We start from the raw sequence: 26,046 nt of genomic DNA on the forward strand, positions 1-26,046 counted from the left end.
GTTTTGAGCAAGAGAGTTGGGAACAGAGCAAAAGGGCTAAGGGGTCATTCTGGAACACGCTGGCCCGAGACCAGGCCTTTGATGGAGGCCTGAGACTTTGAGGGGCACAAAAGCAACTTCTCCTTGGGCCCAGTCTACTGGATCCCAGGGCCTAAGCAGTAGCTCTGCCAGGCTGGGACTGGGTGAGGGAAGCTCTTTGAAGTTGGTCATTCAAGGTCACCTTCCTGGCCCAGCTCCACCTGGCAATGCTGTGAGGCCGTGGAGGGAGACCTGGGAACACGCGGCAGAAAGGTCGCTGCTATGTGGAGTGAATTGGTGGGACTGGGAAAGTAGGGGAGGGGAGGAGGGCAGATTTTTAAAAATAAAACCCAGCCCACAGTCGGTGTCTCACTTCCGGAAAATAGGTGTAGAGAGAGACTTTGGTTGTTTGTGGCAGAACCGATCAGGACTGTGTTTTGTACGGAAATAGACAAAATGCAACTGTTTCTGCCTTGGCTGCGTGACTACTGTAGGGGCTCAGAAAAACAATACCCCAAAATGAAGGCTTCAGAAGCAGCTGTCACCTTCTCCTGCCTCTGTCTATGGCCCCTCATTCTCCCCCAGGCCAGCCATAGAAACTAGAATCCCTCTTCCCCAAAGCCAGCCATAGAGCCTAAAAATATTATTTTAACTTTTCCTCTGCCTCTCTGTGTAAAAACTGGCCATAAAGAAATCATCTGACCTACCTTGTCTGACTGCGGGTCATAACACCGCCATTCCAGAGAGGGTCCTCCTTCACATCCAGGAGGAAGGATGCTGCACAGAGACACCAAGAAGAATCTAGACACACAGGCCATGCTGGGTTTCCCCAGTCTGTTAGCACTAGATCCTGCCGGGCGCGGTGGCTCACGCCTGTAATCTTAGCACTCTGGGAGGCCGAGGCAGGAGGACTGCTTAAGCTCAGGAGTTGGAGACCAGCCTGAGCAAGAGGGAGACTCTGTCTCTACCAAAAAGAAAGGGGAAAAAAAAAAAACAAAAACCCAGCCAGGTGTGGTGGCACGTGCCTGTAGTCCCAGCTACCAGGGAGGCTGCAGTGAGCTACAATGAAGCCACTGCACTCTCCCCAGGGGTGACAGAGTGAGACTCTGTCTCAACGAAAACAAACAAGGCAGCTGAACACCCCTCCTCACAGCCCCCTATCCCATTAAAAAAAGCGTTTAAATAAAAAATTTTGAAAAAAGCATTAGATCATACCCTTTTTATCCAATCAAACTTCTACAAAGCTGTCCCTACTTTGTTAAACCTACACATAAAAATGGGCAGTTTCCCGTGTTTTGGGGTATTCATTCTGAAGGCTCCCATGTCACCTAAAACTATGATCAAACAAATTTGTACGATTTTTCTCCTATTAATCTGCCTTTTGTCAGTAATCTCAGGGAACCTTCGGAGGGCGGGCGATTGGGAAGTTTTCCCTTCGCCCCTCCACTACCCATCTGGAATGTGATACACGTGGGTAGTGATCGTTGAGCCCAGGGTGTGCCCCAACCTTTACATACAAAACTCCACCCACGTCCCCTGGCAGCCCTGTTATCGCTGTGATTCCCATTTGGCACGGGAGAAAACAGACTCTGGCTGTGCCAAGGGACTTCCAGGACTAGCAGCTTGAACTAGTGAGAAGCGAAAGAGGGATTTCAACTCCAGGTGGACCTGAGAGCGTAGTTGAGCAGCCCGGAGTTGCCCGTGGTCTTAGTCCAAGAATGCAGTACCCACCTGGGTGAATGCGCTTGGGGGCTCAGCCCGGAAGACGCGAAGCATGCAAGGTTTGCGCAGACTTGCCTGTGGGTTTGAGCTACAGTGTCAGCAACCGACACCTTGGTTTAAACGGGACATCCTCCCGCGCCGTGGCACGTGCCTGTAGTCCCAGCTACTGGGAGGCCGAGGCGGGAGGATCGCCTGAGCCCAGGAGTTCGAGACCAGCCTGGGCAACACAGCTAGACCTCTGTCTCTGTTAAAACAAACACACAGATGTGCCACCCTGGAGACGCTAGCCTCGCAAGCGGTCCTCCCGACCCTCCAGCCCTGACCCCGCGGGAGGCCGGCGGGTTCCACCTCCTCCCGCTCCCGCGGCGCGGGGCTGGCGGCTCGGCCCCGCCCCTGCCGGGCCAGGCCCAATGGGCGGCGGCGCTGGCGGCCCCGCCCCGGCGGGGTCCCGGCCGGCACCCGCCCGGCCCAGCGGCAGCCCGCGGCCAGGCGCCCAGGGAGCGGCCCGCGCTCGGATCTCTTCCGCCCGCCCGCTCGCCTGCTCGGGATGGCCGGCTACCTGCGGGCCGCGCGCTCGCTCTGCAGAGCCCCGGGCCCGGGCCCGGCCTGGGCGCCGGCGGCCCTGACAGCCCCCGCCGCGCGAGAGCAGCCGCGGCGCCACTGTGAGTGCCGCGCCGGGGGTCCGGGCGGCTTCCCGGGTGGGGGTCAGGGAGCGCGGCCTGCGACGCTCGCGGCCCGGGGGTGGCGGTGTCGGGCGCACAAAGGGCCGGGGGCAGCCTCGCGCCGCGCTCCCCCGCCTGGCGTTTCCGGGACCGCTCCGGGCGCAGGGTTAGGGACTTGAAGGACAGTGACAACTGGTGGCCCGGGCAACCGCCGGCCCTGCGCCTCCAGCTATTCCGGGGGAGGGGTCCTGGGGATGTCCCGTACCTGGAGGGTGTCTCCGCCCTGCGCCCCTGGAGGGACACTGACGACCTGGGTGGAGCTGGAGCGCCCTGCCCGCTCCCCGAGCAAGAGGGAGGGTCGCGGCGCGGGCCCTGCTCAGACAAAGGCGGGGAGAGGGGAGGCATCCACTTCCCCTTCCTTTTCAGCCAGGCGCGCTTTAATCACTCCTCGCTACCAGGCCCACGTCAGCTATTTTTGGAGCCTTTTGCGCGGCAGCTGAAGGAGAGTCCTTTTTAATTTACCCCCTTTGTTTGGCTGCCCCTCCACTTTGCCTTCGTGCTGCACTTGAGGCTCCATCCTGGGCCAGTCCTTGGCTCTGCGCGCCGTTTCTTGCTGGCCGGCCCATGCCCTCACTACCTGGCTCCCCCGCCGGGGAGACCTGGCAGCCCGCGCAAAATGTCCCTCTCCAGATTCGTCCCCACAGCCTCTGGGGTACCCTCAGCTCCCTGCTTAGGAAAGAAGACAGCAGTCGAGTCAGGACTTGGCCCGAGCCTCCGTTACCAATGCGAGCTGCCCTGCCTGGCATGTGGGCACTGGCCTGTCCCTCACACTGGCTCCCCAACCCACCCACAAAAGGCAGGGAACAGTGTCGGTCCCTTGGCCCTGTCTGATGCCTGTTGCCATGGAAACCCGTATCCCGACCTGGCCAGAAGCCCCTGGGGACGGCCAGGGGAGTGAGGAAGAGGGGGTTTGGCCTGGCCGGGGCGTGTAATCCTTAACCAAGCAGCTGACCAGAGGGGGCGGGGAGGAGAGAAAGGGCTTGAGTCCCAGCCCCACCCCCCCTGCCAAGGAGAAAGGGGCATGTCTGCTTTTGTACTTCTGGGATCTGTCTCTAAGCAGGGCAGCCCTGCAACTCCAAGATTCCAAGTGTCCCAGACCCCAAAGATTCCCATATGGCACCACCTTCAGCAAAATATGGTGGAAGTTAGATACATTCCCCAGTTCTCCCTTTTTTTCTGCATTGATGGTAAAAAAAAAAAAAAAAAAGCAACAAAACAAAACCAAAAAGCACACACAGACAAGAAAACAAAGCCTCTTTTGGGGCCTGAATTTGGATACACACAAAAAAAGCAGTCAGTTGCAGGTCCTTCCAGAAGTCCCTGTGTGGTTTGGTTATTAATGGGAAAAATGCTTGGTGTTTGAGTTGGGTATTAAACTACACAGTTGTGACTCTGCCAGCTTGTTACCTGGCAACGCAGCTGGAGAAAGAATACTTGGCATTCCCCTTGATGACAAGGAGAGAATATTTTTGGGCTGAAACAGTCCTATGTCTTTGCTGCCTGGTAATTCCCACATGCGTCTCTTTCTCACTTTGCAACTCCATAGGCCTCCTGCAGCTTGGGGAAGTAGAGGCAGGCTCTGTGAACTGTGCCATGGGAGAATTACTTACCCAGCCTTTCTTTGCTCCACGCCTAGCCCAGAAACCTAATTCTTGCCCCTTAACTTTTCAAGTCTTTCAGCCACATGAGATAAGACCCCAGCTGCCCCAGAGAGCAGTTCTGGGTGGTTGTGTTTAGGGATTGAGGCCTGCCCCCAAATCTTCCGTGCGAGGTGGAGGCCTCTTGGGCTGATTCCATTCCGGGTATGAGGTGCTGGAAACTGCTCTCTGCTTCCTGGAAGCCGGGGTCTGTGGCCTTCCCTGGGGTTTGTGCTCTATAAATCCACGTTAGGAATACCAGCAGATTGTAATATTAAGGATTGTAAGCTTCTCCAGGTCACAGAGCCCATTTCCAGAATCGTCCCCACAACTTCTGGGGGACCCTTAGCTCCCTGCTTAGGAGAGAAGACAGCAGTCAGGACAGGACTTGGCCTGAGCCTCCATTGCCAATGTGAGCTGCCCTGCCTGGCGTGTGGGTACTGGCCTGTCCCTCACACTGGCTCCCCAGCCTGGCTACAAACGGCAGGGAACAGTGTCGGTCCCTTGGCCCTGTACCCAGTACATCTGGTGCAGTCTGCTGGTAAGAACCCACCAGCCCCTGTGGGGTGGAGCTTCCAGGGGGGCAGGGGAGGGAGCACATTCATAGAAACAGGAGGTGAGGGCAGGGGAGCCCTGACCACAGACCAAGTTGCCCTTAACTTGACCTTCATCTATGCCTTTCATGAATGTTTTGAGCTTCTACTGTAATGCCAGACACCACGCAAGGTGCTGAGGATAGAGCTGGGAACAAGACCAGCAAAGATTCCTGCCTTACGGAGGGGACAGGCAGTGACTAAGATAGATGTGGACTCGTGTGATATAAGGTCACAAGACCTAGGGACAAGAAGTAGGCAAGGAAGCTGTGAACGTGGAAGTGTGGATAGGGCAGTGGAACAGACCTCAGTGAATGAAGCAGGCCATTTAGGTACAGAGAACAGGGACCAGCAGGTGCTGAGGCCGTGATGGAGGAGCAGAGAGGACGGTGCCACGCTGGCTTAGCGTGCGCCATGGAGAGTGACAAGGGAGTGAGGGCTGGCAGTGGGGTTGTGGAGGGCATGTAGGCCATTTTTAAGGACTTTGGCCTTTAAGTGAAAGGGGAGGCTTTGTCCGGTGTTAAGAGGATTGTCATGATCTGATTTACATTTTATCTGGCTTCAGGGACCTGGTGAGAGGCTATAGACATAATCTGGCAATAGAAAGTGATGGTTTGGACCCGGATAGTGGCACTGTGGGTGGTGATTAGTGGTTGGATTCTGGCTGTAATTTGAAGGTCTGGGTGTATCTTGTTGGTTTGGATGTAGGTGTGAGAGAAAGGGAGGAGTGAAGGATGACACCACAGAAAGTATTGGAATCTTTTCCAGAATTGCTGTCCTGCCTTCTTGAGCGCCTAGGAATTGGGGCCTTTCCCACTTTCTGATCCTTCTCTGGGACATGCTGACCGAGCAGCCTCTCTGCTGAGAGCAGCATGGGTGGGAATGTGGAGAAAGCAGTTACGCTTGGGGCCTGCCGCCCAGGGAGGGACCTCTAGCCTTGAGCTGGGAGTAGTGAGCAGAGCCCCAAGCCAGGCATGGGTTTTGAAGTCCTTATTCAGTGCTGGGTGCTAGGAGCCCCAAATGGGGAATAGAGTTGGCCTAATGGGCGTCTTGTGGCTGGTATAATTCCACCCTGCACTCCTGCCAGAACAGGGTTTGTGTAGTGCGTTGTCTGAAGATTCACAGTGGCTGTCACTCTGAGGTTTTCAGGGAGGCCTAGCTGCTGCTTGTATTTCAGGTCTCTGTCACCACTGTCTCCCAGACCGGGGCAGACCATGGTGGTGTCTCCACCATATAGGCTGAACAGCAGACAGGGGTCTCGAACTCCAGTGCCCTGGCGCCCTCTGGAGGGCACATGGCAGGCCTGGACCGTAGGGAGACACCACCCTCAGCCACCCTCAGCCCAGCCAGTCCTCGCTATGAGTGAGTGTCTGCTGCATGTCTTGATTTTTACGTAAAAATCTCCTGCTTTTTTTGACTGGTTTAAGTGTTTATTATATTTATTTATTTTTCATTTTGGTAAAAAACAATGTAACAATTTATCACCTTAACCATTTTTAGGTGTACAGTTCAGTAGTGTTAAATACATTCACATTGTTGTGCAACCATCACCACCATTCATCAGCTTTTCATCTTGCAAAACTGAAACTCCGTACGTGTTAAGCCATTCCCCACGCCCCCTCCCCCCAGGTTCTGGCAACCTCAGCTCTAGTTTCAGTTTCTATGAATTTGACTATTCTAGGCACCTCATGTAAGTAGGATCACACAGTATTTGTCTTTTGTGACTGGCTTATTTCACTGGACATAATGTCCTCAAGGTTCATCCATACTATAGCATATGTCAGAATTTCCTTCGTTTTTAAAACTGATCACTGTTGCATTGTGTGTGTCTACAGTAGTCCCCCTTATCTTTGGGGGGCACATTCTGAGATCTTCTGTGGACACCTGAAACTGTGACTAGTACTAAACCCTGTATATACTATGTTTTTTCCTATGTATACATACCTGTGATAAAGTTTAATTTAAAAGTTAGGAACAGTAAGAGATTAACAATAGTAACTAATAATAAAATAGAGCAATTGTAACGATATACTGTAATAAAAGTTATGTGAATGTGGTCTCTCTCTCTCAAAATATCTTGTACTGCACTCACCTCTGTTCAGACTGCGGTCAGCCGTGGGTAACTGACACGCAGGTAACTGAAACCGTGGAAAGTGAAACCGTGGATGGGGGGGCTGTACCACATTCTGCTATCCAGTCGCCTGTGGAGGGACGCTTGGGTGCTTCTGCCTTTTGACCACTGTGAGCAATGCAGCTATGAACATGGGTGCGCGTTTATCTCTTGGAGACGCTGCTTTCAGTTGTTTGGATTTATATCCAGAAGTGGAATTGCCAGATCGTATGGTAATTCTATTCGCTTTTTCCACACTGTTTCCCACAGCAGCGGCACCATTTTACATTCCCACCATCAGTGCAGGAGGGTTCCGATTTCCCCCCACTCTCGCCAATACTTGCTGTTTTCTGGTTTTTGGTGGTAGATACCCTAAGGAGTGTGAGGTGACATCCCATTATGGCTTTGATTCGCATTTCCCTAATGATTCGTGAAGTTGAGCATCTTTTCATGTGCTCGTGGCACGTCATCTTTGGAGAAATGTCTCTTCAAGGCTTTTGCCCATTTATTAATTTCTTTTATTGTTGTTGAGATCTTCTGATATTTAAAGCTTGGTCACCAATTAATATTTTTTAAAAACTATAACCTGGTCCAAATAAAACAAGTCTGCTGGCCTTGGCTCCATGGCTGTCCTCAGCTCCTCTGGGAGGTTTGCTTGCAGGGAGGTCCCAGCAGTCCTGACTGCTAATAGCGACTACGGCACCGCTTCTTTGTTTCCTGGGGGTCTCCCCTCTGTCACTGGCTGCCTGAGGGCCGGCGCTGTGGTGTTTAGGCATTTCCGTATCCCAGTGGGAAGAGGTGCTCGGCACCCGGGTGGTGGGTAAATGAGTAGGCCTTGTGGTCTCTGAGAGTTTGCCACCTGCATGCACACCAGGGCTGTGTTCCTGACCTTGAACTCCCCCCAGAGGAGGGGTGGCATCCACAGCCTACGGACGGCTGTGCCTACCTGAAGCGAGAAACAGTGGAGCCCAGGCTGAGGCTGAAACCTGTGAGCTGGTCCCAAATGTGTCTGTCCTGAGGCCTCCTCATTGTGATAGGTTCCATTTTTCACAAATCTGATCAGCTGCGCTCAGATGAACTCAGGAGCGATGCTCCCGAAAACTGTGGTAAACTAGCCCTGCGGCAGCTGAGCAGACTTCCCACTCAAGCTTCAGACCAGGCAAGGGAAGGAATATTGTGTCTTGGGTGGAAAATCCTTGTCGTGCCTTGGGAAGGGCGGCAGAGCCGGCAGTGCCCACCTTCTGTTCTCCAGGGAACGAAGCGTTTCCAGTCCGTGTTTGCTTTCCGTGTCTGCATCTGACCCACGAGGGCTTCCCGAGGCTGCACGTGAGCCAGGGACCCGGGTTCTGTCTCGCCTCTGACGCAAACCACACTCCTTGGGTCTCATTTTTTTCCCTAAATGATCTCTGAGATTCTTTTCAGATTAAAAATCTGTTTGCATATCTTTGGAAGGGGAATTGTTTGAGGTTTGGTCACATGCTTTTGACTGTGCCTCAGTGGCCAGGCCTTTTTAGTTTCTAGGCCCGCTTTGCACAGGCTTCTGTCCCTTGCTGTCACCTAGCAGTCGTCCCTTCCTCTGTCTCAGTGTTTTCAAGTGAACGTTCTCTTCCTCCGTCTGCTGTGTGTGTCTGGTCTGGGTGAAGACAGAACACAAGAGCACCGCCCAGCCGTCCTGCTCCGCGCTGCTTTCGGGAGTGAGTGCCATTGCCCAGCGGCTGGAGGTTTATGTTTTGGGTGCATTTGTTGCCTACCCCGCAGAAGAGTGGGCCGGCACTCGGTGCCCCTCTCTGCTGCAGGCGGAGGTGCAACAAGCCTCGTCCAAGGCAGCCTGGCCGTTTCCTTGAGTTCTCTTTGGAATTCGGGTTCCACGCGGGCGTGCATCCGCATTCCGAGTTGTGTCTGCAGGTGCTATAAGACTGCGGGTCCCACCAGATAGGGTCAGGGTCTTCCTCACTCTACTGCAACCTTGGGCGGGTAAGCTGGTAGCTTCTCTGAGCCTTGTTTCCCCACGCTGAAAATGGGGACACTAATGCCGCCCTTGGGGTTGTTTTGGGGATTAAATGGAACCACATGTGTAGAGGGCCGGTGCACCATCAGGCACAGAGCAGGCACCCAGTTCCTGTCTGTCTGCATCTACTCCTCACTTCAGCTGGTCAGGGGCTCTCGGGTTGCAAGCAGCAGAGTTAGTGGCGCGCCAACCGTGAGAGGATTTTACTGGGGGGACACAGGGTAGCTGATAGAATTGCAAGCAAAACTATTAATATAAAGAACTGAGTCTTGGACAAAAGGGGAGCCTGGGCCACCCTGGGGACTGGTGGCAGGAGCCCCTGGACAGTCTCTCTCTGATTTGATGTGGGATGAGGCAGCCCAGCTGCTGCCATTGTCTGTGCTGGGCTCCTCTGCCGTCAGGTGCCAGGCGAGAGGCTCTGGCTGGCCACACTGGAGCCCTGTAAGGCGTGGGCTGGGCATCTTTCGGCTGGTTCTACCCAGGCATACTCAGTGGGGGCTCCAGATTCCCCAAGCAGTCAGGGAGCTGCTTCTGCAGAAGGGACTGGGTGCTGGGACACTGGGCAGCCGGGGCCCTGGCTGTCCATGGTTCCCTCCTTGGTGGAGGGCAGGTCTGGCTGGGAGGAGAGGGCCCCCCCGCCCCCCGCCCGCCGACCACCGCCCTAGGGGTGCAATGCATCGTGTGTTGGTTCTAGATGCTGACAAGAGGATCAAAGTGGCGAAGCCGGTGGTGGAGATGGACGGTGATGAGATGACCCGGATCATCTGGCAGTTCATCAAGGAGAAGGTGGTGCCCCTCCCGGAGTGGGTGGCTCTCCAGGCGGGCTGGCCAGACACAGTGTTCAGCCCCACAGGGGCTTCTGGGACCCCTGCGGCTTCCTAGGATTCCGCCCCCCCCCACACCCTGGTGGACAGCTGCAGCCCTTCCGTCCACCCTGCCTTCACGTGTCCACTGCTAGTGGTTCACAAGGCGGCAGGCAGGGGCTGTCCTGGGCAGCCTGTGTCTCCTGCTGGTGCCGGAGCCTGCACACCCCGCAGCTGAGCAGCTTCAAGGCCGATGATCCTGTTACTATCTGTCCAGACCCCCTGCCTTCTGCCACGCTTCCTTGGGAAGGAGTGAAAGTGGGACGGGGCTGGCGTGCAGGGCAGTGGCCCGGCCTGCGGCTGTGGCGAGCCACCACAGCAAACGGGTCCCAGGTAGCTGCTTGGATGTCCAAAGCAGGCCGACGCCTGGGTCTGCCCAGGAGAGGGTGTTGTCTGTGTGAAGGGCCCTGCGCTGTGTACGACCACAGGAGAAGGCTGAGAACCACCACTTCCGATTGTAAGGGGCTCAGAGCACTTGGAGAAGAGGAACCCATCGTATAGAGCGATCTAGATGAAGTTGGGGTTGGGGTTCGGCTGAGATGGGGGGCCATGGCGGGGACAGATGGTCACACAGGGGAAGAGCCGTCTGAAGGGCTATGGCCTGGTCTGCTGACCCCTCTCCAGAGCACCAGCCCCCACCAGCTCTGGTTAGGCCCCACTGAGGAGTGGCTGAACCCCAGTGCTCTGCTGCGCCCCCTCCACTGGTGCTCCCTCATCCCTGCCCCGACTGGTGTCCCCTGCCAGGGCCTGCAGACTTCTCCTCCTGCCCCTTGGTGTCCTGCCCCCGAGTCACAGCTGTCTGGGCTGATGCCTTGCTCTGGTCCTCTGTCCCCAGCTCATCCTGCCCCACGTGGATGTCCAGCTCAAGTATTTTGACCTTGGGCTCCCAAACCGTGACCAGACCAACGACCAGGTCACCATCGACTCTGCGTTGGCCACCCAGAAGTACCACGTGGCTGTCAAGTGTGCCACCATCACCCCCGATGAGGCCCGCGTGGAAGGTGTGAGGGTGTGGAGGTGGGCGGCGGGGGAGGGTCACAGGGTGCCCCCACCAGGCTCTCCAGACGGGGTAGGGGAGGCTGGCCGTGTCGCTCACCTGGGCACTGGGAGGCTGGGAGCCTCTGGAACTGGGGCTCTCCCCAGCCAACTTCACTTGGGGCAGGGGGCTGGGGGTGGGCACCGTGAGGTGACCCCAGTCTCCCTGTGAGTGCCTGGGAGGAGGGACCCTTAGCGGTCACTGCAGACGAGGCCGGGGGAGGTGTGGTTAAGGGTTGGCCTCAGGTTCCACGGTTAGGGTGTGGCAGAGCTGAGGCCAGAACCCACGTCTCCTAGCTCCCAGGCCAGTGGTGTTTCTGCTGTGCTGTGTGTCTCTGACCGGTGGTGGGCGTCATCAGTGACAGGGAGGAGGAGGAGGAGGAAGACAGTGCTGATGCTGTCACAGTAATGACGGCTTCTTTGGGCAGCCCGTCCCTCTGGGCCCCTGGACTGTTTTGCAGGCAGGTTTGCAGACAGACTGTGTGCAGGGGAGTGCTGGGTGTCAGAGCCTCAGAGACCTCTGGGCAACATGGCTAGTGCCCTCCTGCCTCTGCCTTGGCACTGCAGGTCTGCCTGCCCTGGGGCTCATGCCGTGGTCTCCGAGAGGTGCCCTCGACCGGGCTGGACTGGCTGTTGGGCCTTGATTCCGCGGGTTGCTCTCGAGGGCTCCATGAATGGCCCCAGTGTGTGGATAAAGGGGTTGGGTTTGGATAATTCAAGAAAGGATGGCTGAGGAGTTTTCTGAGTTCTCTCTCCCGCCTGCAGTGTGAGGGAGCTAGAACGAAGCACCAAGATGCATCTGCAAACTCCCTGGGCCTGCCCCTGCCCTGCCAGCTTAGCCCTGGCCAGGAAGTCCTGGAATCATTTTAGTGCTGAGCTCTTTTCACGTGTTTTCTTTTGTTTCACCCGAACCTGGGATTTATGGATCCCTGTTTTATGGATAGGGAAGTCGGGGGTCACCGCCTCCGTGACTTGGGCTGCGCCGTCTCCACGACTGACGTGGGAGTAAAAAGGGCGGCCAGGCACTAGCACGGGCAGGCCCTGGTCCAGGCTCTTTACCCGTGAGCTCGTTTAATCCTCACAGTAACCCCACAGGCTAGGTATTTTATCTATAATTTCATTTTGTAGCTCAGGTTAAGCCACTTGTGGAAGCCTCCCAGAATCGGCGGGTTCCAGAGCCCACACACTTCCACTCCAGACTCTGCTGCCTCCTCTGTCTGGCTGCGTTGTTGCTTGGGGTTCAAGTTCTGGTTGGAAGGTGGTGGCTGCAATGGGCCCACTTCATCTCTGTCCTCACAGAGTTCAAACTGAAGAAGATGTGGAAAAGTCCCAATGGAACCATCCGGAACATCCTTGGGGGGACTGTCTTCCGGGAGCCCATCATCTGCAAGAACATCCCACGCCTCGTGCCTGGCTGGACCAAGCCTATCACCATTGGCAGGCATGCCCACGGCGACCAGGTAGGCCCGGGCGGGAGGCGGGGGCCATGGCCCTGGGCCCCCCAGCCAGAGCCGCTGGCCCGAGCCATCCTCTCATCTCTGCAGTACAAGGCCACAGACTTCGTGGCGGATCGCGCCGGCACGTTCAAGATGGTCTTCACCCCGAAGGATGGCAGCAGTGCCAAGGAGTGGGAGGTGTACAACTTCCCCGCGGGCGGCGTGGGCATGGGCATGTACAACACCGACGAGGTGAGGCCCGTCTCTCCGTCTCCGTCTCTTGGCTTTCCTTTCTCCTGCGTTGGCCTCGCTCTCAGGCCGTGAAGAGGCAGAAACGGCCACCAGTAGCCCCTGGCTTATCCCTTGCCTGCTTGGCTACTCTGTCGGAAGAGAGCCCTCTTTGCTCCTAGTTCCGGCAAAAGTGCCAGGCTCGGGTCACATGACCATCTCCGAGCCCGTCATGAGGCCCTTGGCAGGAGGGCTCTGAGCGGGGAGAGTCGGGGGAATTAGCCCTACCCCCGCCCGGTCGGGGAAGGGGCGGTGCTTTCCGAACCACGGCTGGGGGCTGCTGCCCCTAGGAGTTGGGAGGGAGGTGCGGGACCAGCAGGAACAGCGAGCTCTCTGCACGGAGATAGTGTGAAGCCGTGGTGTGGAGGGCACAGTGCCATTCCTGGGGGTCTGGGCCTGGCGCTGGGAGACTGGGAGGAGACTGGCAGTCCCCAGGCTAGGGGACCATGCCAGGGCCTCTCTCTCCCCTGCAGTCCATCTCGGGCTTTGCGCACAGCTGCTTCCAGTATGCCATCCAGAAGAAGTGGCCGCTGTACATGAGCACCAAGAACACCATTCTGAAAGCCTACGACGGGCGTTTCAAGGACATCTTCCAGGAGATCTTTGAGAAGTAACAGCCTCTTCCTTTGCTGCATCCCACCGACTCCGCAGCCTTCCCCCACGCTGTCCCCACCATACTGGGGGAGGTCCCAGTGCATTTGGCGTAGCTTTGAGGCGCAGGGAGGAGTCCCCAGCCTGTCAACCTCCTGCTCTGTCCCCACAACGGCCCCTTTCCTCCCAGGCATTATAAGACGGACTTCGACAAGAATAAGATCTGGTATGAGCACCGGCTCATTGACGACATGGTGGCTCAGGTCCTCAAGTCTGCGGGCGGCTTCGTGTGGGCTTGCAAGAACTACGACGGAGACGTGCAGTCAGATATCCTGGCCCAGGGTACGCTGGGAGGACCCTGCTCCCTGGGGGGACAGACTGTTGGTCTTCTCTGGCTGGGGCATTTTCAGACGCTTTTGGTAGAAAACTAGTGTAGCAGCAGGACTCATTGCACGGCCCCCTGTGGACAGCAGGGGGCAGGAGCTCCCTGGCATCTGAGCGAAGGGGCACCACGAACTAGGTTTGGACTGGTGTATTACTGAGGCTGCCCTTAGAGAGAAAGGGGGCTCAAGAATTCAAGTCCTAAAGGGCTAGATTGTCAGCCCTGAGGTTCCTGACCCTGGCAGAGCCACGTGAGGGTTTGGCTCCGGTAGGAAAATGGGAGCAGGCAGGACTGGATGCACACTTTAAATGACAGGGAATGCTTTTTGCACAGTAAACCTAATGGATGTAGGAGAATATCGGGGAAGATGGCAAAGCCCCAAGCCCTAGAGTGTCCTGGAAGAGAAACTGGATTGCAGCAGAAAGCGTGGGTGAGGCCATTAGAGAACAGCGAGAAATGGCCTGATTGTGCTGGGAACAAGAGCAGGAGAGGTGGTGGGCGCGGGAGGCCCACAGGGCGTGGAGAGTGAGGAGAAAGCTAGGGTTGCACCAGGGAGGGGCAGCTCCTGAGGAGGAAGGGGAGGCCCCCCCAGGCCGTGAAAAGGCAGAGGTCTCGTTACCTTCAGCTTTTCCGTGGTGATCCTCTCGCCAGAGCACTCCCCAGCTAGGATGGGAGCAGGGACAGCCACGGCAGACGAGAGAAAGGTGTGAAAATTAACCTTCAGTGCGTAAGGAATTGCTGTGTGGGCGGGTCAGGTGAAAATGGCAAAAACTCTCAGACAACCGTTTTAGTATCGCAGTTGTCCGCTTTTTCTTTCTTGGCCTCCACCAACCTTGTTTTGGTGCCCCAGGGCAGGGCGGAGGGCTTTGGAAGGCTTAGGGTCCTTGACAACAGCAAGGGTCACTTGAGTTGACATCTACCTGTGGGAAAATTTGGAAATGAACCACAAAGCTGGAACCTGGCTTAAAAGAGCAGCGGCAATCGTGGTTGCTGGGAACTGGCTGGCGGCAGCTTTGTGCCGCTGCCGGAACGAGCCCCCGGTCCGAGCCAGGCTGGTGGGCAGGCTCCGGGAGGCTGCAGGGCTCTGCGGGGTCTCAGGCCCTGCGGGCCACAGGCTCTGAGCGCCTGAAGGTGGGACACAGGCGTGTGTTAATGTGCTGACGGTGGCCACGCTCGAGTGCCCCTGCTCTGTGCTGGGCCCTGGAGCCCCTCGCCAGGGCGGAGAAGCCCCAGCCAGTGCCGTCCTCCCAGTTACGGTGGGGGGGGGGGGCACGTGGAGCCAGGAGCTGAGCAGCTGCGACAGTGGGTGACTGGGGCAGAGGCGCCAGCACCAAGAGGAAGTCTTTCTGCCCCTCAGGCTTCGGCTCCCTGGGCCTGATGACGTCTGTGCTGGTCTGCCCGGATGGGAAGACCATTGAGGCCGAGGCGGCTCACGGGACGGTCACCCGCCACTATCGGGAGCACCAGAAGGTGAGTGTGACTCGTGTGGCTGCATGAAGCCCCTCTACCCCAAGGGCCCAAAGCCCACGGCCCGAGGGCTGGGAGGACAGCCTGACCAGCCTGGGGTGGGCACCGGTGTCCAGGCAGCCTCCTTGCTAGGTGGCTCGGCTCTTGACACCCCCACGACCCCTGTCCCCAGGGCCGGCCAACCAGCACCAACCCCATCGCCAGCATCTTCGCCTGGACGCGCGGCCTGGAGCACCGGGGCAAGCTGGACGGGAGCCAGGACCTCATCAGGTGAGCGCCGAGGGACAGGCCCGAGCTGGCCCAGGGCAGGCTCTGGGTCCCGGCCCTGCACGGCGGGGGCCTCACTCTGCGCTGTCCCTGCAGGTTTGCCCAGACCCTGGAGAAGGTGTGCGTCGAGACGGTGGAGAGTGGGGCCATGACCAAGGACCTGGCGGGCTGCATCCACGGCCTCAGCAAGTGCGTGGCTTGGGGTGGAGGGCAGGGTGGCCTTCCGGGACCTCGGGGCCAGGTGGGAAGAAGCCAGGGGACCCCTCCTAGAGTCCCCCTCATGAGTCAGCTTAGCCTTGCCGGGGGCTTGGGGCAGGACAGGTCCACAGTCCTGAGGGATGGCTCAGGCCGAGCCTCCCTAGACCAGGCCCAGGGAGTTGGTCCCCATCCCTGATGCTGGCTGCTCAGAGCGGCTTTCATCCCCTCCCACACGTCTCCCGGGAGAGCTGGCTCCCAGGTGCCTTGTCACCTGAAAAGAACAGGCTCTGCCAGGTTCCTGCTGAATTTGCTGTGGCCTGTGGCCTGGGCCGCTTGCGGAGGTTGTCCCGAAGTCCAGGCTCAGGCTGCGCCCTGGAAGGCCTGGCTGACCGCCCCGGCGAGGCCCGGGCCGCCCCTGAGGCGAGTGGCGTTCTCTCTGCAGCGTGAAGCTGAACGAGCACTTCCTGAACACCACGGACTTCCTGGACACCATCAAGAGCAACCTGGACAGAGCCCTGGGCAAGCCGTAGGAGGCGCTCGCTGCCGCGGTGGCCGGGCCGCGGCGGTCCTCCGACACGCGGTGGAGGGTGAGCCTCACTTCCCTTCTCTGGAGGCCTTTCCAGGGGACACTTTTTATAAGCGAGATGTTTTTAAAAGTATATGTGTGTTCCCCCTCACGGTGACGTGAGGCAGGAACAGTGTGTTTTACCTCAGCCAGTCGGTATGTTTTGCATACTGTAATTTATATCGCCCCGGAACACATGGTGCCGTATTTAGCTACTAAAAAGCTCTTCACAAAACCGTCTGCTGTGTTTGTCCCTGAGAGGAAGGAGGCAGCTGGGGCTCGGAGGCAGAGGGCCTCCTACAGCTGGCGGGTTCCACCAGGGACAGACTGGCGCACCTAGGAGGGGTCCCCGCAGGGGCAGGGGGCCAGGCGCCCGGGAGCCTCTGCGTTCTGCAGGAGCAGCCTGGGGTCCACCGGGACTCTGGGGGCGCAGGCTTGCGGGTTTCTGGGGTTCCCTAGCACGATCCAGTCCTTAGTCCAGTTCTGCACCTTGGCGTTGGATGGCTTCCCGACACTCCCCCAGATGGACAGCAGGTCCCACCCAGCATGGCGCGTCCTCTCCTCCAGGCCCGTCTGGGCTCTGTGGGGCGCGTGCGTGTAACCGGGGCCGCCTGTTGTCCTGGCCAGCGGTTCCCACACTTGGGTTCGTTTTCATCACACTTTGGCAAAACTAGAAAAGTCAAGTCATAAAACGTTGCTCTAAAACTGCCTATATTCAATTTAAAGGAGCGTCCTCTCTCTGTGCAGTGATCCTCTTCCGCTCTGTGGTGTTACAATGTCCAGGGGAGGAGTTGTGTGATCTTTATGAAGTCCTTTCCCTAAATACTGGGGGGACTCCCATGGCTTCTGAACCCGACAGTTGGAACCAGCGCCGCGGACTCCAGCGGCTTTGGGATGGGCTCCTGCCCCCACCCACACCACAGCCCCTCCTCTTCCTCGGTCACCCCTCAAGCTCCCAGGCTGTAGGGAAAGTGAGTGCTGGCCCTGGCTCCCTGCCTCCTCTTGCCTGGCACCAGCGAAGGGCTGGCAGCCGCCCCCAGTGCAGCCTCTGAAGCCCAGTCTGGTACCGGGAGCTGGCCCCTGTCCTGGGAACCTGGCCCTGCAGGTGGCCCCTGCAGTGCAGAGGCTGGTCTCGGCCCCCTCCAGTCCCCCGAAGTGACCCTGCAGTGTGGGGCCGGGAATTCCTTCTGGGGGCGTGAGGGCAGCTCCCCAGGAGCTGGGGAAAGAAGCGTTCGCAGTCACCCCACTAAAGAATATTCATTTATTTATAATTATTGCTAAGTAAACTTCTCTTTTAAACAGGAACATAAAAACACAGTAGGGCTTTGCACAAGTGGAATTTCTAAACAGTTGGTTTGTATACACGTCAAAATAAGTTAGAATGGAATCGTCCAGGAGTTTCCAAGTCACCGAGAGGCTGCAGGCCTCTTTTGAGAAGGTTGGGAGGGGCGAGGACAGGGGCCTTGCTAAGACCACCCCCAGCTCAAACCGTGAGTTGTGCTGTTGCCTCCTCTGAGCTCTGCCCAGGTCCAAGGCACAGGGCAGGGGGCGTTCAAGTATCAAACCTCGCAGAGGGCCAGTGCTGTCGCGGGGCTGGGGGGGAAAGGAGAGCCCCCGTGGGGGCCAGACCTTCGCCCTTCGGTTTCCAAGACCGAGGCCACTGCGTTGGCAGGGGGGAGGGGGGGGGAGAAGGAGAAGGAGGAGGAGGTACAGGGTTCTTTTTGGTACCAGGGAAGAAAGAGGTTGTGGGAAGAGGTAGTTTGCAGGGGATGATGCCTTCTGCTCAGCAGGAGAAAATGTCTTGTACAGTGACGGGGTCACTGCCACCTGAGGGTCGTCATGGCGGGCACCTGGGAGGCCGAGAGGCCTCGGGGTCTGGGGAGCCACACTTGGGCCACCTTGTCTACCCCTCAGTCCTGATCACAGTCACCCTGAGGCCTGGCTTGGTCCTTTGCTTAAGGATACGGCCTTGGGGGTAGCTGTATTTCAAATTGGTTCCCCCCACCCCAGCTGTGTCCCCTCCTGGTTTTGGGCTGAAGCTGGTAGCTTCATGTGGGCCTTTGGGGACGGCCCTGCCTGTCCCTCCCCACCAGGGCCTCAGGAGGCAAGTGGGTGGGAGTCAGGGCCCTGGATTCCTGAATGTGCTGTTGCCCTGCCCTGGAGCTGCAGTCCTTGTCCTCGGCTCCAGGGGCCGGAGCTGGCGTGGGGACAGAGGGAAGACAGCAGGTGAGCCAGGGAGCGAGCTGGTGGCTGAGCAGTCAGCGGCCCTGGCCGCCAGGACGTGCACAGCCAGTCGGCCTCCGGAGGGGGCCCAGGCAGGGTGCAGGGCTGCCCGGCCTTCCAGGCAGGCGGCTGCACCCCCAGGGCCGGAGCAGCAGTCCCCACGGAGCCCCCAGCCCAGCCAGGCTGCTCTCGGCAGGGAGCACAAAGCACACACAGCACACGAGAAAGCTTACGTTTGGAAAAAGAAATGCGTCTCCATCAGAAAAGATAACAGGTGACACAGAATTGGAAAGAAAAAAATAAATTACCTTCAAAATACCCCCATTTGGTCAAAAAAAAATTTTTCCCCCTCTGTGGTCTTCATTTTCCTTTTTAAATATGTTGCTCTTTCCTGGGGGCCAGCTAGCTTTGGGCTGCCCCATCCTCAAGGTACTTACCAATGAGAAAGTATTTTTGTCCCCCTTCCCCCCACAGGTGGTCCCTGGCCTCCCCTGACGACAGCCCCTCTGGGTCCCTGCTGATGTCCCCATCCTGCCCTGCCCCCTTGCTCAAGGGCCACCTCCTGTTTTCATTAGTGTGTGCCTGGTGCCAGGCATGTCCCGGCTGTGTTCACGGCGGGGACCCTGGCCGGTGCTCCAGCTCAGGACAGAACTGGATGACATTGTTGACACCGACTTTAGGGACACCCACTTCCAGATGGGGCTGCAGGACAGGGCCTTCTGGGGGTTGGCCAGGAGGCCATCAGCTGGGGACTGGGCTCCCCCGCCGCCCAGCAGGCCAGGGTGGGGGCCGCATGCAGGCCTGGCTGAGGAGCACGTGGGGGAGCCAGGAGGTAGAAGGCGGAGGGCCCTGCCTGGCTGCCGGGACAGGGTGGGCAGGGGGCGGGGGTTGGGGGCAGTGCTGACCCGAAGGGGAGCTCAGACACCCCTCGAGGCAGGGGTTGGTTAAGGAGAGAGACAGGTGTGGCTCAAGCGATCTCTTCGTCAGAGTCAGCACCCCCGAAGAGCTCTGCTGGGCCCGGAGAGATCCCGAGAGCCTGTGCCTTTGTGACCTGTCCCCAGGGGCCCCGTTTCTCCCACCCTCCCCTGGCAGCAAGCCAAGGAGACCAGACCGGGCCTCCTGCGTTACCTTCCCTTGCCAGGATGCCGGGGCCTGTGCCTGGCGCGCAGCCCAGGCCAGTAGTACAGTCTCCATTTGGTCTAAAGGTCCCTAGTGGTGCAAATGACTGGGGGAGGCGGGGCTCGGGACAGTGGGGCAGGAGGTGCAGCCTGCAGCCGGCCTCACCCTACACCCCCGCCCCCTCGCCCTCCCGCCCCCTCGCCCCCCGCCCCGGCCGGCCGCCCAGCTTGTGCTATAGCACGTTGTAGTAGGCCATCTCCTTCATGGCCTGCTCGGTGAGGACGCTGGCCTCGGCGCCGCTGTCCACGCCGGCGTAGGTGTAGGCGTTGTCCTCGAAGTCCTCCATCTCCTGCTGGCTGTCAAGCTCGGAGGGGTCAGTGCCCGTCAGCTCCATCATGGGGTCTGCAAGAGAGGGCGCAGTTAGGCCCAGGTGCCGCCACGTGGGAGGAGCCAGTCACCGCCATGCGGGAAGCAGATGACCTTTTAAAGAAAAGCCTTCCCAGTTATTGCCTCCAGAGGATTCTCAGCTGCCTCTCGGCCTTCCCCGGGGTGCCTGAGGCTCCTGTGGCTTCTCAGATGGGTTGACCGTCAGCCCCAACTGTGCACGTGGGGGCGGGTGCGCCCTGCGGGCCCCTGCAGGCCCGGCCTCGAAGTCTTTGGGTCACGCTTCCATGGCCCCTCTAAGTCAGCGAGCCCTACTTCCCTGCAGTGTTTCTCACTGGTCCCCTTGCCGCGTGAAAGCCTGCTGCAACATCATGTCTCTGCAAAGCACTCATTTAGCACCTGCTGCATGCTGGGGACTTCACAGCCCTCTTCTCTTCGGAGGCTCGCAAGCCCCTTTAGCAGATGCAAAGGCTGAGGTTCAGAGAGGTTAATCCACTTGCCAAAGGTCACCCAGTAAGTGCTGCTGGTTCGACCCCCCATGCTGCTCTGGCTCACCTCACGGGAGGGAGCCGTTTCTCCTCTCCCATCCTGGCGGCGGCCGTGCTTCCCACCAGCTCTACCCAGTACCCCTGGGCCCGGCTCTCCAAGGACAAACATGCACCCAAGGTAGGTTCACGAGGACACATGAGGCCAAAACGCTTAAGAGACCTCCTGTAATTTTATCAAGTTGCAATCCTGTTACAAAGACCTGGAGGCCCGGGAGGCCGGCCCCATGTGCACTCTGGCCCTGTCCACTGAAGAGATGTGTGTAGCACCCTGTCCTCTACTCACTCCATGTCAGCAGCGTCACCCCAGCTGTGACAACCAAAAGTGTCTCCAGACATGGCCAGATGTCACCTAGGGGCACACTCACCCCTAGTTGAGAACCAGTGCTCTAAAGGTAATCCCGTCCCTTGCCAATTAGTGGTTTGGGAATAGGAAGGCGACCCAGTCCTGGCCCGGGAATCACGAGGAAAGGTCTGCTAGTGAGTTCTTAGGATGTTCTCACTGGTTTTAAGGAGCTCAGGGGAGCAGGCTCTCACCCTCCTACTGAATGTGGACAAGGAAGCACATTGCCCTGACGGCCACTGGCAGCCGTCTTGTGACCAGGAGGAAAAACCACAGCTACTGCTGGTGGACAGAGGAAGCCCAACCGTGATGTCATCGTTGAGAGCTGAATCAGCCAACCCCGAAGATGGCCTAGACTTCAAGTCATTTCTTAATCTGCGTCCTTACTGTGTAAGCCAGTCCGAGCAGCGGCTGTTTCTTACGCCCATGGCATCCAACGCCCTGAGAGTCTCCTGACAAAGCCGATTGTACCAAATCTTACAGGCTGGGCTGTTTCTCCCTCAAATCTTAAAGCCGCAACCTCATGCTATACAGCTGGTTATAAGACTAAGCTGGATAAAGCACCCTGAGAAAATAGCCCCTCTGGACCTCTGCCTGCCACCCCCACTTCATTAAGTCTATTGGTCTTGCCCAGTTGGCCCCAAAGAATAGTCTGTGCCATTTTTTACGTGGACATCGATCCACCTCCCCAAATTAGAGCCCCAGAGTTTGCTAGGTGGTTCCACTTAGGATGTATACTGCCTTCCTCCTGCGTCACGCCCGGCTTCTCAGAGCACGGCTCTGCGTGAGAGGAGCCCCAGCTATTCCAGGGCCGACGACCCCTGCTCCCCGCTCATCCGGGGCAGGAAGGAAGAGAGCAACCCAAGCATCCCTGGGCGGACTCCATACGGAGAGGGCTGGCACCGTAATGGTCCCAGGGAACGCGGTGTGCAAAGACAGTCTTTCTTTTGTTCCTCAAGGGGATTTTCTGGTAAAAACCAGAAAACCTGCTAGACAAATTCTAAAAGAGCTGTAACACCGACAGTCTTTTGACAGCCCAGTTATTTCCAAAACGGCAAGGTCTGTTCTGGTCCTTCCTGGCGGGTTAGCTGCAGGGCAGGTCCACTAGAGCAGCCGTTCTCAAACTCTCCTGCAGTGGAATCACCCAAAGTGCTTAAAAAAAAAAAAAAATCCTGATTCCGGGTCACATTCCAGATCACTGACACTCAGATAGCTGGAGTCCAGACTCAGGCATCAGCGTTTTAAAAATCCCTCAGGTGACTCCCCGCATGCAGCCAATTTGAGAGCCAGTATCTAGTGGCTAGATCAAAGGTTCTCCAAGGGAGGTCCCTGGGCCTGGGAACCTCTTGGAAATGCAAACCCTCAGGCCCCACCCCAGACCTCAGAATCAGCAGCCCTAGGGGTGGGCCCAGCCACCTGTTCAGCCCTCTACTCTAGTTCAACTCCTCTCAAACTTCACTGAGCACAAACCGGCCTGAGGACCTGTCTCAAATGCGATTCTGACTCAGCAGGTCTGGGGTGGGGCCGAGAGGCTGCATTTTTAGCAAGATCCCAGGTGATGCCCACGTTGCTGGTCCTCCGACCACATTTTGAGTAGCAAGGAGGCTACAGAGAGCATCTATGTGCAGCCAACAGGGTTTCATTCTCACCTACTGGAAGCAGCTTAATAGACAACTGAAAAACAAAACAGCAACCGAGACAAGGGTTTCTGCCAGAAAAGCCAGGCCATTCACTGGTCAGCTGCTCCAAAGCCAGTCAGGGCAACCGTAGCCAGCCCCAACACCTGCCTGGTTTCTGGTAAATAAGCCCCTGTGGCCAGTCAACTCACCTGGGCACTGCCGAGGCACATTCCCAGCTAGCGTGTCTCAGAAGGAGCACCAGAAATAGCTCCAAACTGGAGAAGCCTTCCTGAAGTGCTATCAGCTCCCTCCTGCCTGTAGAATAGCTAAACCACCCCCTCCCCACAATGAGGCCAGAGAGATCAACTGTTAGCTCTATTGCGGTCTGACGTAAGTGCTTTTAGTACTGACCGGTGCTGGAGGGAGAGGCTATTGCTAACACTTGGGGATGTTTTATAACAAACAGCCTCTGAAACTTGTACCAACTGCTGAGGTATAGGATCCTGTCTGGAAATTTCTTCCGGATCTTAATGACAGGACAATCTGACTCTCTCCTGAATATGTGGGTTACTTTCTCTTTGGCAGGCACCGTGAAGAGCATGACTGCATGTGTTACACTCTTTGCCTTGGCTGCTGGGAAGCTCAGAGCTCCCCTCTGCATGTTTATCAGACCTCCCATGGTGTACTTGGAGTTGTGACCCCATCTAGCTCTCCCTTATCTTTCCAGCTGCCATTTTTTCCCTTTTATTACTTTCATTCCCATCCACTTATTTTAAATGTTATGTCATGGTAATGAGGTAAAGTGTCACCTCTTATGTATTGTGATCTTGCCCGAGTTACCTAACTTTCCTGTCCTTCACTTTCTGCATCTGTAAAATGGGGATAACAGAGCTAACCTCACTTTGAGGATCACATGAGTTAATAAAGGCCTGGCACACAGTTAGCACTCAGTAAATGTTAGTTATGATTTTTATTGTTTATGTGAGCCCATTGAAGTCCTTTGAAGAAGACATAAATATCCCATCATTATCGCCATGATGGCCCTGCAGGGCACCCCCCTCTCCAGGCCTGAGCCCACCCTAATGAGGTCTCAGTCTTGGCCAGCCTCCCCCCTCCCTTAACTGGACAGGCAGCTCCTGAGTGCGCCAAGTTGGTGTCATTCCTGCTCTGTCCATTGCGCATGGCCCACCCACCTTGGCTGTCCAGGCCGATGTCCATGACGCCATGCTTGACCTTCATGTGCCGGCTCAGGTTGCCCTTGAGGTTAAACTTGCTGGAGCAGTAGGGGCACTTGAAGGGCTTGCTGCCTGCGTGCAGGTGCATGTGGCCCAGCAGGTTGTACATGCGGTTGAAGGACTTCCCGCACACCTGCAACACGCCGACCCGGTGCCATTAGCCTGTGGAGAGCCCGCCTTCCCCAGGCCCCCAGCCCACGCCCACCTCCGTGGCCAGGCCACAGTCCCATCAGCATGGACAGTGCTCTCCTTTCCTTTTCTGTGTGACTCCAGAAGCCCATGGGGCAGAGAAACAAGCCGTCCCCTGCTGGTCATTACTCCTGTGGGTCTGGCCTGCTCTCTGAGCTGGAGTCACCGCAAACTCAGCCCCAGCTCGGATCCCCAGCGGCACTGAGTCCCAGGCCTGGGCTTTCTCTGTGGCTGCACCACAACCTTCACCCCCTCCCCAGTTCTCAAGAAACACAACAGCAGCAGCTTTCAGGATCTGAACCCCCCTGCCCACCCCAAACCCCAAACCCAAAGCCCAGGCTGAGTTTCACCCAGCCAGGGCTCCCCTTGCCCGCACCGGCTAGGCCAGCTCTCGGTGAGCCACAGCCGCTGCAGTCCCGCGGACACCAGGCCACCCGTGAAGAGGGCGCAGCCCGGCCTGCGGCCTCGTACCTTGCATTTGAATGGCTTCACGGGCGAGTGTACAATCATGTGTGTCTTGAGGGTCTGCTTCTGCACAAAGGTCTTGAAGCAGATGTGGCACTGGTAGGGCCGGACGCTGGTGTGGATCAGCATGTGCCGCTTCATGTTCGCCTGCAGGGTGAACTCCCGGCCACACACCTCGCACTTGAACTCCTTCACGCCCTGCGGGGGGAGGGGTGATGGTCAGGGCCGCACAGTGGGCACAGCCTCCGGAAGTGTCCCTTGGTGGAGGGTGGGGCAGCATCACACAGGCACAGCTTCTGGGCGATGTCTCTGCAGGGGGATTCTGAACAGCCGCCACTTGTTTAAAGTCACTGGAAGGATGTCAGGGCAGAACCACTTCCCCCAGGGAAGCCTTCCAGCAACAGGCAGACACGGGCTGTGCCTTGCTGTTCCTATCCACACGCCTGCTGTCTCCTGCCCCCAGGGTGGTCACGCCCCTAGGTCTGCACCAGCACGCTGAGGCCACCGTGTGTGCTCACTCATTCATTCAGCAACCGTTTACTGGGCACCCGCTACAAGCCAGCACCACGCTAGGCACCAGGGGTCTGGGGTCAAGACACGCAGTCTCTGTCTGGTGTCTGTGACCGTTTCGTCAGACCGAGGACGTATATATTATGTTGACTTCAGTGCTATCTCTTGGTGTTCTTTTTGGTTCACGGAACCCTTTGAGAATATGATTAAAGCTATGGACACCCCAGGAAAAATGACACTTAGGTCTGTGTAGAATTTCAAAGGTTCTCAGGCCTCCAGAGCCCATCCACAGTCCCCTTGAGAGAGTGTTTTTCAAACCTCCCTGGCGGTAAGAGCCACCTGCAGTCTTGCCCAACATGCAGCCTCCCGGGCCCTTCCCAAGAGTCCAGTTCAAGGGGCTAGGAACGGCCGGGAGCGTTTATGCTCCACAGCGCCCCCCTCGGGATTCTCATCTCTGATGGATTTGGAACACTCAGTCCCAGGCCGGGGTGGGGAATCTGCGGCCTTCTGATTTCAAGGTTGCTCTTTTTCAAGCACCGAAGGAGGCAAGAAAAGCTTCATCTTTCTCTGCTATACCCCTTTTAATAAAAGGATTTGTCCTGTAAAATTTGGATTCAGTCAAAAGGCCACACTCAAGGATCCAGAAGGCCACATGTGGCCCCAAGGCCGCAGGCTCCCCACCCTGCTCCAGGGGAAAACCCCCTGGTTTGGACGTGAACATGCTTTTCTATGGTCTGAGGTGACTCCCAGAGCAGGACAGGGTGCTGTGTACAGAGGTGTCCAATTTAGTGTCTAGGCAGGAAAGTTAGGATAAAAGTTGGAAGCTGTTTTCTCTTTGCTGTGTAAGTCATTTAGTAGGAACCCAATGGGACAGCTGTGGTCACAGCTGCTGTCTCACTACTTGTTTGGTACAAGTTTTGCATGTACGTACATATGTATGTATATATGTATGTATGTATTTAGTTATTTTTAGAAACAGGGTCTCGCTCTATCGGCCAGGCTGGAGTGCAGTGGCTTCACCAGAGATCACTGTAATCTTGAGCTCCTGGGCCCAGCAATCCTTCTGCCTCAGCCTCCCAAGCAGTTGGGACTACAGATGTGTGCCACCATGCCTGGAAAATTTATTTTTAATTTTTTTTAGAGACGGGGGTGGAGGGGTCTCACTATGTTGCCCAGGCGGGTCTTGAACTCCTAGCCTCAAGCGATCCTCCTGCCTAAGCCTTCTGGAGAGTTGAGATTACAGGCATGAGCTACCATGCTTGGCCTGTATTGTAATTTAATAGTTCCCGTGTCTATTTCTCTCAGCAGACGGGCTGTGTCTCGTTTTCATACCCGCGTGACACGTTGCAGATGTGTATGACCACCAGGGGGCCCTGCCATTCAGGAGTTCATAAGCACATGATGTGCGTACGGTACACATTTAGGCTGATGATAGGTATGTTTTTGATTTTATTAGCCTTTGATTTTTGCTTTCAGCCTTTCTTCACAGTATTATTTATCTTTTAATACTCT

General features: G+C 57.1%; 2 protein-coding genes and 1 non-coding gene across 3 annotated transcripts in view; 1 reads left to right on the top strand and 2 right to left on the bottom strand.

Annotated features, from left to right (window-relative positions):
* The first annotated feature begins 2,219 nt into the window (after window positions 1-2,219).
* IDH2 (isocitrate dehydrogenase (NADP(+)) 2) lies at window positions 2,220-16,278 on the top strand. The gene is made up of 11 exons (XM_069465715.1): window positions 2,220-2,402; window positions 9,505-9,596; window positions 10,509-10,674; window positions 12,008-12,168; window positions 12,253-12,396; window positions 12,906-13,042; window positions 13,214-13,365; window positions 14,763-14,875; window positions 15,045-15,142; window positions 15,236-15,328; window positions 15,780-16,278. Exons 1-11 carry the CDS (start codon window positions 2,288-2,290, stop codon window positions 15,865-15,867), a joined length of 1,359 nt encoding a protein of 452 aa, XP_069321816.1. The 5' UTR covers window positions 2,220-2,287; the 3' UTR covers window positions 15,868-16,278.
* An 871-nt stretch (window positions 16,279-17,149) lies between these two features.
* The window catches only part of ZNF710 (zinc finger protein 710), a 67,793-nt gene continuing 58,896 nt past the window's right edge, over window positions 17,150-26,046 (bottom strand). The window contains exons 3-5 of the mRNA XM_069465716.1: window positions 24,031-24,222; window positions 23,329-23,503; window positions 17,150-19,646 (exon numbers count right to left, since the gene is read on the bottom strand). Of these exons, the coding sequence (XP_069321817.1) occupies window positions 19,477-19,646; window positions 23,329-23,503; window positions 24,031-24,222 (537 nt within the window). The 3' untranslated portion in view covers window positions 17,150-19,476. The remainder of the gene's footprint in view (window positions 19,647-23,328; window positions 23,504-24,030; window positions 24,223-26,046) is intronic.
* On the bottom strand, window positions 21,475-21,536 carry LOC138382104 (U7 small nuclear RNA). Its single transcript, XR_011233267.1, has one exon. It is a non-coding gene; the product is annotated as a U7 small nuclear RNA (small nuclear RNA).

The sequence above is a fragment of the Eulemur rufifrons genome, chromosome 3, assembly GCF_041146395.1.
Source record: "Eulemur rufifrons isolate Redbay chromosome 3, OSU_ERuf_1, whole genome shotgun sequence".
Lineage (NCBI taxonomy): Eukaryota > Metazoa > Chordata > Mammalia > Primates > Lemuridae > Eulemur > Eulemur rufifrons.

Bases quoted from the DNA above. Each gene is read 5' to 3' on its own strand.
- IDH2 (XM_069465715.1), top strand. From the start codon at position 2,288: ATGGCCGGCTACCTGCGGGCCGCGCGCTCGCTCTGCAGAGCCCCGGGC. The intron at 12,169-12,252 runs GTAGGCCCGGGC...TCATCTCTGCAG, and splicing joins GGCATGCCCACGGCGACCAG to TACAAGGCCACAGACTTCGT. The intron at 15,329-15,779 runs GTGCGTGGCTTG...TTCTCTCTGCAG, and splicing joins TGCATCCACGGCCTCAGCAA to CGTGAAGCTGAACGAGCACT.